Here is a 13720-nt window from a genome sequence, read left to right as displayed (position 1 = left end):
GACTTCCCTCTCTATTCCCCCCTCGCGTCAAGACGTGATGACATCAGAGGGCGGAACAGAGAGGGAAACGGACGCTGCCGGCCTGCAGCTGCCACTGGAGAGCCTGGAGACGAAGGAAAGGAACACCGCCGGCACACCAACCTCCACCCTCCCCCCCCATCCCCGACGTCGTTGTCATCGCTGCCGCCGCTCCCACCCCCTCCATATCCGGCCCCCTGCACTGACATGACAGCGCCTCTCACCTCCGTGTGGAAGCGCTGCAGGCAGCAGCAGGGCAATCTGCTGCTGCTTGCAAAACTTTCACACGGAGGTGAGAGGCGCTCTCATGTCAGTGCAGGGGGCCTGGCACGGGGGGGGGAGGGAGCGGCAGCAAGGAGGGTAGCTGGACATGGGGGGGAGGGCAGGGGGGAGAGAAGAGGGTTGCTGGAGATGGGGAGAGAGCAGGGCAGAGAGGAGGGTTGCTGGACATGGGGGGGAGGGCATGGGAGAGAGCAGGGTGGGGGGAGGCCAAGGGAATGAGGAGGGTTGCTGGATATGGGGGGAGGGCAGGGGAGAGAGCAGGGTTGGTGGACGGGGGGAGGCAAGGGGATATAGGAGGGCTGCTGGACATGGGGGGGGAGGGCAGGGGAGAGAGCATGGATGCTGGACATGGATCGGGGGAGGGGAGCGAGGTTTACTGGACATGGAGGTGAGAATTACAAATCTCGCCCGTTTTAACGGGCTTAACGGCTAGTTTTTTTCTTAAATGGGCCTTTTAGGTAAACATACTTAAAACAAAATAAGTTTTGCTATGAAGGGAACTTACGAAGGGAAGATTACATATGAGTGCTGTCTTACAGCATAAATCTTGCCCTTCAGGGAATGTGGGCAATTTTGTCCCCCAGCTGTGCACTGTACATGAGAAGCAAAACTAGTTGGGAGATAAACCAGGTACTTATGAGAGAGAATGCAGATTTTCTTAAGGTAAAAATTTGTTTTCATTTTTGCACTATAGGTCCATAGGGTGTTTTCAAAAGGTGTTGCATCTCAAGAAGGAACCATTAAGAAAGGGGACTGTATTTTGTCTATTAATGGCACCCCTCTTGCTGGATCTGTACATGGCAATGCTTTGAATGCTCTGCATCAGGCTAAGCTGCACAGACATGCAGTCGTCGTAATCAAAAAAGGGAAAGATGGAGAAAGAACCTCTTCCAAGCTAGACTCTGCTGCTATGGGAAGAAAATGCTTGACATTTGGAAAAGATGTTACCATGGAAATAAAAACAGGTATTATAGTAGTCTACAGATAGTTGGACAGTTGGCTCAAGAAAGATTGTATAAGATTGGTGGGATTTAAATGTTTGCTAAATTACTTAACTCATGATGTATTTGTTTTGGATTAGTCAGAATCTCATGAAATGCAGTTTCAACTTCATTCTTCTTCTCTAGAAGACTATTAACAACTATTACACACTATTAAATACATGTTTAAATAATCATTGTATGTAATCCATTATTTCTTGATTTCTTGGAAACTTTGGGAGGCAAACATTTTTTTTATTTATTTTGACTGCTAAATCCAGAGTAAAGAAGGGAAATGTGTCCAGTAGTCAGAGTTGATAGAATAGCTATTGCCAAAGCAAATATACTGTGATTAGGATTAAAGGTGCACAGATTTCTTGTGAGTAAAACTGGGATATTTAGGTAGACTTTTCCTCAACACTCCTTGAGAAAGGTTTTTTTTTTTTTTTTTTTTTTAATAAACATTGCTTAAAGCTATGCTTTATTCAAATTTCATAAAACATTTTTGAAACAGAAAATTGAAGCATTGGTTGCATTACAAAGAGAATGATGTACATTACAAATATAAATATATGTTTTGTTTTGCTGTTTTGCACATCATCATTTTTCAGGTGTTAATGTGGACCTAAATGATGCCATTTGTGTGGACCTGTTGAAGACTTCTGCTGGGTTGGGCTTCAGCCTTGATGGAGGAAAGGCCTCTATTTATGGTGACAGACCTCTATTTATCAAAAGGATATTTAAAGGTAGGTTAAAAGCGTGTTGAATGACATATTTGGCATGCCATTTTTTTCTTCGTCCTTTAGGTTTCCGGCTTGTTCAGAATCAGCTTCCACTGAGCTATAGCAACATCAACCTTGAGAACTAGACTACTTGGGCACCTACAGTCAAGGTTTATTTTCTATGCCTTAAGTAAAGGAGTTTGAACATTTTGGTGGAGGGCCAGCCCTGTAGCTAAGGCCATAGCACTATTCAGTTCAACACAAGATGTTTGGGTTTGAGCCTCCCAATCCACTGGAGTCTCATGGAATCAAGCATGCTGCAAAGGTAACACAAGGAAGGCAGGCATAATACAACCAAGGGATTATCTCAGATGAGAGGTCTCTGTAGGTCCCTCTGTGCTTGCCTTCACCCTATGATCAGAGCCGGCAAGTGTATGTAACAACGAGTTCACTGGCTCTGAGTACAAGTAGCATGCAAATGCATGCTAAACAGGGCATTAGGTATTCCTCCCCAATGTTCAACGGACAGCGTGCCAAACATTGGTGCTGCTCCAGCTCAGAGCTGGCGTTAGGGTTTATGGAGCATTAGGGAGGAACGGGGAGCCCTGACCAGTATGCATTTGCATGCTTACATGCCCTGCCCACAGCCCTCCTGTGGAAAACCAGTTTCCCTGGTGACCCAGTGGGTACCACCCCCACCTGCCCTGATGGCCTAGTGCCACCCCAAGCCCTGGTAGTCTAAAGCCCCCCCTGTACCTTTTGAAGCAGGAGGAGGGAGTAGCACTCCCTCCTCCTGTGAGTGCCACCTTCAAAATGGTGGCGCCCTGCCTGGTGCATCCTGGGATGCGCTGGGTGAGGCTTAAGTACTTGAAAAAGAGGGATAAATATCGTATTGTGGGGGAGTGGAGAGAGAGAAAGACCTGATCACAGGCGTAGGTTGAGTGAAGGAGGCTGATGCAAAAGTTGTCTCAGGTTCTGCCGGCCCTGCATTTGGCACCTCACTTTCCTTTATAAATTCCAGTGTTTGCAAATTCCAGAGGGCAGCATAGCAACTCCATGGTTTGGTGCCCAAAGTGGTCACCCTGCTTTCGCTCCCCTTGCAAGAGCCCTGCTTCTGAACTTGAGATTTTTCATGTATGTGTACAAGTACACCCATATCATACAAGTTTTTAAAAATGTTCTCCATCCCACACTGAATTGAAAACATTTAGCTTTCCATTCAGATGCTTTCAAGCTATTCTATTTAACAAGTCATCCCTTGAAGAAAGAAACCAACACTTGTTCAAATCCCAATGATGCCCCTTCTGATCTTGAACCAAGTCACCTTGCATTCCCTCAGATACAGATTCCCCTCCCCCCCCCCCAATGGTCAGTGTTACTTTACAATGCCATGGTGTTTAAAGTTATACTACAAGTCATTAATAAGGCCCCATTGTGTTCAGTTTTGGAGACTGTATCTTGCTAAGGATCTAAAAACACTTGAAGTGGTGCAAAGAAATGTTACAAAAATGGTATGGGATTTACGTTGCAAGATGTATGAGGAGAGACTTAAGGACCTGAACCTGTATACCCTGGATGAAAGGAGAAAGAGGGGTGATATGATATAGACATTCAAATATTTGAAAGGTATTAATCCGCAAATAAACCTTTTCTGGAGGCAGGAAGCCTGTAGAACTAGAGGACATGAATTGAGGTTGAAGGGGGGCAGACTCAGGAATAATGTCAGGAAGTATTTTTTCACGGAGAGGGTGGTAGATCTTGGAATGCTCTCCCGCAGGGGGTGGTAGAGATGAACACAAAGGAATCCTGTTTAGAAGGAATGGATCCACAGAAGCTTAGTGGCGATTGGGTGGCAACACTGGTAATTGGGAAGCTAAGCCACTGTTGTGCAGACTTCTACAGTCTGTGCCCTGAAAATGGCAAGGACAAATCAAGGACAGGTATACATATAAAGTATCACATACAAAGAGTTTTATCTTGTTGGGCAGGCTGGATGGGACCGTACAGGTCTTTATCTGCCATCATCTTCTATGTTACCAGAATATTCAGTGGTGGCTGATACCCGGTTACAAGTACTAGATATTCAGGTATAGATTGACTGCTGCTGAATGTCAGTGATATCTGTATAACTTCTAGCTCTACCCCAGACCACCTTGGCACTAACTGGACAATGCAGGGACAATTAGTGAAGATTTGTACTGGCAGTATGTAGAATATGCGACTGGAAAATACTACTACTACTACTACTTATCATTTCTATAGCGCTACTAGATGTACGCAGCGCTGTAAAAATATAGGTATGGCCCCAGCGAGTGGCACTGATCCAGGTAGATGCCGGATAAGTGCCACTGAATATTGAACCCTTAGATAGTAAGCCCCCTAAGGACAGAGAAATACCTAATATACTTGAATGTAACTCGCCTTGAGCTACTACTGAAAAGGCATGAGCTAAATCCAAAATCCTTTCGTTTCCCATCCCCTGCATGATCATCTTGTATTATATATATATATATATATATATATATATATATATATATATATATATATATATATATCTGCTTATGTAGATGTTTTCTTACCAGTATTCGAACTCTCAATTCCACACCTAAGAAGGCACAATTACAGATAGGAACAAAATGTTAAAAGTAATACCCAATATGAACAAAATGGACATTCAGTATCTGCAACCTCCCTATCAAATGCTGATGAACAGTGACAAAGGTGGCAATGCCTCAGCTGGCTTGGTGATCCCATTATACTAAGGCTAAATGTGCCTGAGTTAAGTAAAAACTGTTTTCGTGTTTGGGGATCCACTTTGTCAGTTCTGTGAAGTCAGCATTTTTACATTACAGTTTTGGAGTTAGAAGGGGGGGGGGGGGTTGGAGCCCGTGAAGATTAAACAGCCTGTTGATTTCTTTCCATCCACGTTGTTTTTCAATGTTGTTTTCGGGTGGTTGGTTGGGCTTTCTGCTGAAGCTTTTTCCCCCTTTTCTTCGAAAGGAAACGTTGAACTTTACAGCTAAGATATTCTGCAATGCACTTCACTGAACCATAGTCATATATATATATATATTTTTTTTTTGTTTGTTTGTTTGTTTGGTTTTTTTTGTTACATTTGTACCCCGCGCTTTCCCACACATGGCAGGCTCAATGCGGCTTACATGGGGCAATGGAGGGTTAAGTGACTTGCCCAGAGTCACAAGGAGCTGCCTGTGCCTGAAGTGGGAATTGAACTCAGTTCCTCAGTTCCCCAGGACCAAAGTCCACCACCCTAACCACTAGGCCACATACTTTGGTGCCAACATATGAGAGAAACTTTTGAGGTTATACAATGCCTCAACTGCCTACACACCAGAGTGGGACATTTCAAAGAAATAATGAAGATGTGGTGCATTTATGGCTGTTTCATAAAACCCCAGATAATGTTATATCTTCTTTAGTGTTCACTGTTTTAACATACATATACAGTGAAAGATGTCACAGACTACAAGTTCCACCCCCAAACCAGAGACACGGCAGAACAGAACTGGAACCCTGGACTGGAGTTACAGCAGAGGCAAACAAGCTGGAACAGGCAGAGCAGGAACAGCTAGACTTTACCTGCGCTTGACCGCCGTTCCCCAGGAGTTGAGCCCCTGGCTGCAGGCAGCTGGCAGGACTTAAAGGACGGGGCAGGAACTGGATACCAACAGGAAACACACAAAAGAGTCAGGACTAAAAGCTGCCAAGCAGCCACTGAGAAAGAAACACAGACACAAGACAAGGAAATGCAGACCAGAAACAAGACTAGAAACTAAGCAATAAAACCAAAGCTAACTACACACAAACAAACTAGAACCAAACAAGGAACTCAGACTAGAACTGGACTACGCAGAAGTGCACAAAGCACACCCACATACCAGGGACCTTAGATGATGCAAAGGCAAACACAGAAGTTTCCAGGTGGCTAATAAAGCCCATCAGCAGCTGACATTCAGCTGCAGGAATCACCAGGCAGTTACAGGTGCTGTTCAGGCACAAACAAGAAAAGCAAGTCTGGCAGCCTGGAAGATCCGGACCGGACTGGGCTGAAGTCTGGAACATGTGACAGTTCATAGCAGCCATCGGTTCAGGCCACCAGAGGGCGAGGTGAGCACAGACAAGGAAACAGTCACCACCAAGACAAAAATGCATATCTACCTGTACCAGAAATGGTTTCCAAGGGTGATGATGTGGAGGAACTGAAAGAAATCTCAGTGAACCTGAAAACGTATTGAGCCAGGTCGACAAATTAGAGAGTAGTAAATCACCTGAACTGGATGGCATACATTCAATAGTACTGAAAGAACTCGTATATGAAATTGCTGATCTGCTGTTAGTAATCTGTAACCTGTTGTTAAAATCATGCATAGTACTTGAAGATTGGAGGGTGGCTAATGTAACGCTGATTTTTTAAAAGGTTTCTAGGGGTGATTCGGGAAATTACAGACCAGTAAGCCTGAGTCAGTGCCTGGTGAAAATAATGGAAACTATTATAAAGAATAAAACAATGGAAGACATTAATAAACATAGTTTAATGGGACAGAGTCAGCATGCTTTCAGCAAAGGGAAGTCTTGCCTCACTAATTTGCTTCATTTCTTTGAAGGAGTGAATAAACATGTCGATAAAAGATGAGCCAGTTGATGTATCTAGATTTTCAGAAAGCTTTTGACAAAGTTCCTCATGAGAGACTTCTGAGAAAAATAAAAAGACATGGGAGAGGAAGCAATGTTCTGCTGTAGATTAGGAATAGGTTATTGGACGGAAAACAGAGAATAAAGATAAATGGCAATTTCTCTCAATGGAGGAGGGTGGATAGTGGAGTACCGCATGCATCTGTACATATTTATAAATTATCTGAAAATCAGAACGGCAAGTAAGGTGATTAAATTTGCAGATAACACAAATCTTTTCAAGGTTGTTAAAACATAATGCAGTCTGTGAAAAATTGCAGGAAGACCTTAGGAAATTGGAAGACTGGGCTTCCAAATATCAGATGAAATTTAATGTGGACAAATGCAAAGTGATGCACATTGGGAAGAACAATCCAAATCTTAGTTACGTGATGCTAGGGTCCACCTTGGGGGGTAAGCACCCAGGAAAAAGATGTAGGTTACGTTGTAGACAATACGCTGAAATCTTCTGCCCAGTGTGTGTCGGTGGCCAAAAAAGCAAACAGGATTCTAGGAATTATTAGGGAAAAGATGGTAAATAAGACTGAGAATATTATAATTTCTCTGTGTCACTCCATGGTGCGACCTGCATTCAGTTCTGGTCACCGTGTCTCAAAAAAGATATAGCAGAATTAGAAAAGGTTCAAGTTAAAGCAACCAAAATGGTAAAGGGGATGGAACTCCTCTCATATGAGGAAAGGCTAAAGAGGTTACAGCTCTTCAGCTTGAAAAAGAGTTGGCTGAGGGGAGATATGATTGAGGTCTACAAAATCCTGAGGGGTGTAGAATGAGTAGAAGTGAATCAATATTTTACTTTTTCAAAAAGTACAAAGACTAGGGGGACACTCATTGAGGTTACATGGAAAATCTTTTAAAATAAATACGAGTAAATATTGTTACACTCAACGAATATTTAAGCTCTGGAGCCCTTTGCCGGAAGATGTAGTAACAGCGGTTAGCATTAGAGACTTTTTGACAGGCCAGAATCTTACCTGCCATCCCAAAAGAACAAAGTCGTTCTAACAGCATAGCATGATTGACCGTATCTAAAGCAGCTGCAACATCCAATGATATCAACAAATACTGCTGCCCCTGTTCAAAACCAAGACGAATTTCATCAGTCATTGTAAGAAGTAATGTTTCCGTATTATGCTTAAAAGCCAAATTGGCAATGTTAATATGTGTTGTAGCTTGAGGCCTATCCACTGGAATGGTGGTGGGCCAAGTTACTGGGCTTTGGCCAGCTGAGCAGCCCTGACTAGGCCTGAAAGCCCACCAATGGCCTTATAGATGGGAACCTGCAAAAGCAGGCCTGCATGATGGGTCTTAACAAAATCTGGTAGAACTGTTAAATTGAACATAACACCTAAGATGTAGAAATAATGGACAAAAATGGATGAAGTTTGGTTTTTAAAATGAAGTCTGTGTTTCTATGAGATGGCACTCAGATCATAAGATGATATGAAAGATGATATGAAACTGAAATGCTAGTATTGAGATATTTTTGTATCAAGAGAGAGAAAAACAAGTGTTGACAAAAGCGGAAATGTCACAATCAGGTGCAGATATTTTTGTAACAAGAAAAAAACATGTTGTTGACAATAACGGAAATCTTGCAATAGCTAAAACGGAAAGAAGAGGTGGGTACAGATGGGCATCTGCCGGAAAGGAAAGTGTGAATCAGAGGTTGGGAAATATTAAGGAAAAAAAGAGGTCTTGCCATTGACTTGCATGTAGACCTGCGCCTATAATAGGCACTGTAGGATTGCCAGTTGAAAAGTCTGTTGTGGCAGATGTGTCTGCCCAGGAGGTGGGATAACTGGTGGCAAGGGGACTGATCTTTTTGATCGTTTGGAGGGATCTGTGTCCAAACAAGCGCGTGAATGTGGTATACTGTTGGGGCACTGTGTAGGCTGCTGTAGTAGGTGGTGGAACCGGAGTAGTTGCAAATACAGAAGTAGTTGCAAGTACTGCAGGGGTAGTTGCAAGTACAGAAGTAGTTGCAAGTACCGTGGCGTTTCCAACGGGCAAAGTTACGTTGCCAGTGGGAAAGGCACTGAGTGTGATCCAAAGATCAACGAGGTGTCTGTCAGCAGTATAGGTAAACAGGGTAGTGAGAAACAACACCAAACCTATACAAAGTAAGATAAAACACACAAGTCCAACAGCAAACAATCGAGCAGATGGAAAGCAGAAGAAGAGGGTGTACTGATGTAACACCGTAACTACTGCTGCTGAAACAACACTTGCAACGGTGCTGTTTGCGTCCGTGTCGTCTGGAATGGTGTCGTCTTCCAGATAAGTTTTGTCGAAGTCGTTGGACCAATGGGTATTGGTTTCAGATAACTGCTCAGAGTCACACTTGTCAACAGGATAAAGTTCAGTTTTTTGTGGATCTGGTTCCTTGATGTCGGCAAGGGCAGTAAGGTTCTCTGAGGTTGGTTCCCTGCGAAGGGTTGATTCCCTGCGGAGGAGTATACCAACTGGAGTGGCTGAAGAAGGTGGTAAGGGGATTGGAACTTTCTGTAAGGGAATAGTCTGTAAGGGGATGTTTTCTTCTGGAGTGGACTGTGGCCGGACTTGGCGTGGCATTTATCTGGCCTGATTCGGGAAATACAAGTGTAAAATGTCGAGCAGCTCACTGATGTTGCTGTACAAATTCTGCAGAGTTAAAAAGTGCTCAGACTCTGGTTCACCCAGATCCAAATCTCCTGCAAAGTTGCGGATTCGGATGAGACGGATACGAAGATCAACGTAGGGAAGTGGAAATTCAGGGACACTGGAAGGTGGTGGTGAGGATGGCCACTCAAAGGCAGGTTCAAGTACTGGTGGTTGTTCAGGTGGTGACTCAGGTGACTCAGCAATCGTATGGATGGTGATATCAGCAAGATCTAATAGGTGCGATTCGGGAGATGGTTGGTCTTGTGTAACTAGTTGATTAAGTCTCTGGTCTAGTTGATCCAAGTGATTACACAGTGATGCTGGGTGCGGTGTCGGTGGTCTTGGGCTCAGTGGCGGTGGAGATGGGGTCCGCGGTGGGGCAGGTATCTCCAGTGGCTGCTGAACTGGAAACATCAAGGAGGCCTGATTCGGTATTCGGATAGGCTCGTATATCTTTCAGATGGACCCAGGATGTATGGTCCTCAAGCTTGGCAGCTGTAGCTGACAAAGCCTCTATCTTGAAGGGCCCAATGTAGATGGGATCTCGCCAGGTCTTGTGCGTATAATAACGCCGGTGCACCAGATCACCCACTTTGTAAGGGAGGGATCTATCGGCATCACTATCCCCTCTTCTGTCCGAAATAGCCAAAATCAAATCTTCAATTTGGTACATTCATCAGACAGATTCTAGGTTCAACTGCACAGAGTTCTGGCTCTGAGGATGTGTTGGGGAAAGTTCCAATGATCTGCCAAAATCTCTTCCCTTTTATAGGCGCAGGTCTACATGCAAGTCAATGGCAAGACCCCTTTTTTTCCTTAATATTGCCCAACCTCTGATTCACACTTTCCTTTCCGGCAGATGCCCATCTGTACCCACCTCTTCTTTCCGTTTTAGCTATTGCAAGATTTCCGTTATTGTCAACAACATGTTTTTTTCTTGTTACAAAAATATCTGCACCTGATTGTGACATTTCCGCTTTTGTCAACACTTGTTTTTCTCTCTCTTGATACAAAAATATCTCAATACTAGCATTTCAGTTTCATATCATCTTTCATATCATCTTATGATCTGAGTGCCATCTCATAGAAACACAGACTTCATTTTAAAAACCAAACTTCATCCATTTTTGTCCATTATTTCTACATCTTAGGTGTTATGTTCAATTTAACAGTTCTACCAGATTTTGTTAAGACCCATCATGCAGGCCTGCTTTTGCAGGTTCCCATCTATAAGGCCATTGGTGGGCTTTCAGGCCTAGTCAGGGCTGCTCAGCTGGCCAAAGCCCAGTAACTTGGCCCACCACCATTCCAGTGGATAGGCCTCAAGCTACAACACATATTAACAGCACGTATCCAACAATGACAGGTGGCTCAGCATACTTCTGTTTCACGGTGGGTACCTGTGGTTTCCGGAGTGCCACAAGGCTCCTGCTTATCAGCAATTTTGTGTGTCAGGTGCTGGTTGACCTGGGGGTTAGTTACCGTCTTTATGTGGACGATCTTCAATTTTTTTTTCCTGTTCCTTCTCAGAAAGATGATGTTATTGCATTGTTGAAGACTTCCTTTCAGAGAGTGCAACTTTGGATTCATACAAATGGTCTTTTGTTGAACGTAGTGAAGACGCAAATTTAGTGGTTGTCCCGTTTAGGAGAACCATGTCCTGTTTCTGGATTTGAGTTGGTTCTGTTTTTGTGCCAGTGATTTTCTCGCTTTGCAGTTTAGAGGTGATTTTGGACAGAAGGCTGTCTTTTAAACCACAGGTGCCTTCTATGGTTAAGGTTATTTTCTTTAAAGTGCGGATGATATCTAGACTTGAATTTTTGTACTGTGATGCAGAGTTATGTGTCCCCTTCTTTTGATTATTGTAATGCTTTGTACAACTTTGCGGGCCTTGTAGGTTGCACAGATTCTTTTGAGTTTGGGTTGGAAGGCGCATGTTACGTCTCAGTTGAAGTTGTTGCATTGGTTGCCTGTGGTGCAGTGTATTGAATTTAAACTTTTGTTATTGGTGTTTCAAGTGTGGCAGGGTGTTGCTCCTGAGGCCTTAGTGCGCAGTTTGCAGTCTTATTGTCCTTCTCAGGCGTTACAGTGGAGAAGTGGCCTAGTGGTTAGGGTGGTGGACTTTGGTCCTGGGGAACTGAGGAACTGAGTTCAATTCCCAGCACAGGCAGCTCCTTGTGACTCTGGGCAAGTCACTTAACCCTCCATTGCCCGCCGCATTGAGCCTGCCATGAGTGGGAAAGCGCGGGGTACAAATGTAACAAAAAAAAAAAAAACAGAATTTACTGGTGGTTCCATCTTTCATCTGGTACATTTGGAGGAAATTCGTAGTTGAGTTTTTTTTTTTTATTGCTGGTCCTCGTTTGTGGAATTCGTTATCATTGGTTATGTGCCAGTCAGCATCTGTTCCCCAGTTCAAGAAATTGCTAAAAACTTGGCTATTTTCTAGGGCATTTGGCTGATGGGGGTTCTGAGGTTTTATAGTTTGTGATTTGTAAGATTGTGTATTGTTCGTGGGTTTTTAAAAAATTTATTTATAAGAATTTAAATTTACAAGCAATAAAATAACTTGCCAGGAATACAGAGAAAGTAATACACAAGAATTATTTCAATCAGGTAATTCTATACTCGTCCTTAGACCACAAAATAGGGAGAGTGAAACAAGACAAGGAGATCAATTAAACAACAGTAAACAGAAAAAACATGGTATTAACCTGATTATCCCCAGTTATTATTTATCTGAATCATTATTCCACATTGATCATCTGGTTGGCTTCTTCAAACCCAAAATGGTGTATATTCAATTTATTTCATTGGAAACATACTTATTGTCCAATATTAATAGAAATAGTACACCTAATTTCATTTTTTCTCTTTTAAAACCAGAAATTATTTAACAATGAGAACACTTGAGTCTCTAATCCAATTCCCACTGATTAAGGTAATCCCAGTTTCACAGGCTTCACTCCTTTTGAATTTATATTACTAAAAGGAATCATTACAAAGGAAAATAACAAAATTTTCAGGAAATATTTCTGAGGAAATCTTTAGGAGTCATACCCGGAACTCTGGGAAAATAACAATCTCAATATTAATCATCTGTAATAATAATTTTGTTCAAATTTCTGGTCTATTATCATTTTCAAAATCTTAACCGTTTTCTACTCCTGTAGAACTTCATTTGCTGTATCAATTTTTCTTTCTCAAAGGGTTTGATTAGGTTATCCATGTAACTCACTAATAAGATTATGTCTGAAGCAAAGTTATTTACTACCACCATTAGGTCCTGGAGCGCCTTCCAGATGATATTCAATGTAACCTCCACAGGAGCCAAAAACTCCAAGCTGATAGCTCTTCTGGGTTTAGGAGTGGCACTGCCGACTCGGGTTCAGCTGTAAACGACTTCCGTTTCAGCATGGACTCCTAACTCACTCTTCCACTCCTTTGGACATGGTGGTTAAATGACTCAGGAGCGATGAAGTTGTTTCCAGGTCCAAGAGCTCGATGTTTCTTCGCCGGCACTAATCAAAGGACTCACCAACCTAGTCATCTGTGGGCAGCTCGTCGCACAGCGGTCCCACACTTGCTGTACAAGGGACAAAACTCTGGCCATTGGCGGCTGACCCCCGATTGTCCCCTTCTTCTCAGTTAAGGTAACTGCAGTTGCAGAGAGGAAATTTCAAGTAAACAGAGACAGAACTTCAGAGGACAGCTGGGCCGTTGAGCCTACGAGCTTCAGGTCGCTATCTTTCCACTCTCCCTAGTTTGGGACACTCTTTGGGTTCTCCTCAGAGGCCTGTCTGATATGGGTAACCCTTCACCATAGCCCCCTGAGTCATTGAAACACAGAAGCCCCTCCACCACTGCAAGGTGGTATCTCTCGGAGGGGTGTTCGTGGTTTTTTTTAATGAATGTTTTATTGTACCTTGTCTAGATGTTTGGATAGGCGGGTTATAAGTGTAATAAATAAATAAATAAATAAATAAATCTGTGGATGAATAAGTCAAAAACAATCTCAGGATTCATTCTAGCTTTCCTGTCTTCCATAGTCATCCCCGCAATAGAAGATGTGCTAGTAGCAGGAATGGACAGGATCCCACATGCAAATTTTGCCAGTTGTGGCTAGCATGTTTGCTTGTTTTTCCAAGAAATCAAAATATTTTTGCCTGCATTGCTCAAACATAAATAACAGTCTAGTTCATTAAAAGTCTTCAAAGTAGAGAATGACACAGGGATAAAGTTTGTCCCCGTCACCTCAGTCTCTGCCCCATCCCCAGAGGCTCTGTTCTCATCCCCTTTACCATGGGTCTCCATCCCATTGTCATTCTCTAGTTAGCATATCTGGGTTTAAAAGAGGTTTGGACA

General features: G+C 43.1%; 1 protein-coding gene across 1 annotated transcript in view; it reads left to right on the top strand.

Moving 5' to 3' along the window:
• Positions 1-13720, top strand: part of PDZD2 (PDZ domain containing 2) — a 307044-nt gene that overhangs the window by 274248 nt on the left and 19076 nt on the right. Inside the window, exons 21-22 of the mRNA XM_030193000.1 lie at positions 995-1265; positions 1892-2026. Coding sequence (XP_030048860.1) covers positions 995-1265; positions 1892-2026 — 406 coding nt within the window. The remainder of the gene's footprint in view (positions 1-994; positions 1266-1891; positions 2027-13720) is intronic.

Source organism: Microcaecilia unicolor, chromosome 2 (genome assembly GCF_901765095.1).
Source record: "Microcaecilia unicolor chromosome 2, aMicUni1.1, whole genome shotgun sequence".
In the NCBI taxonomy this organism is placed as follows: domain Eukaryota; kingdom Metazoa; phylum Chordata; class Amphibia; order Gymnophiona; family Siphonopidae; genus Microcaecilia; species Microcaecilia unicolor.
This window is presented reverse-complemented; position numbering and strand designations above follow the sequence as displayed.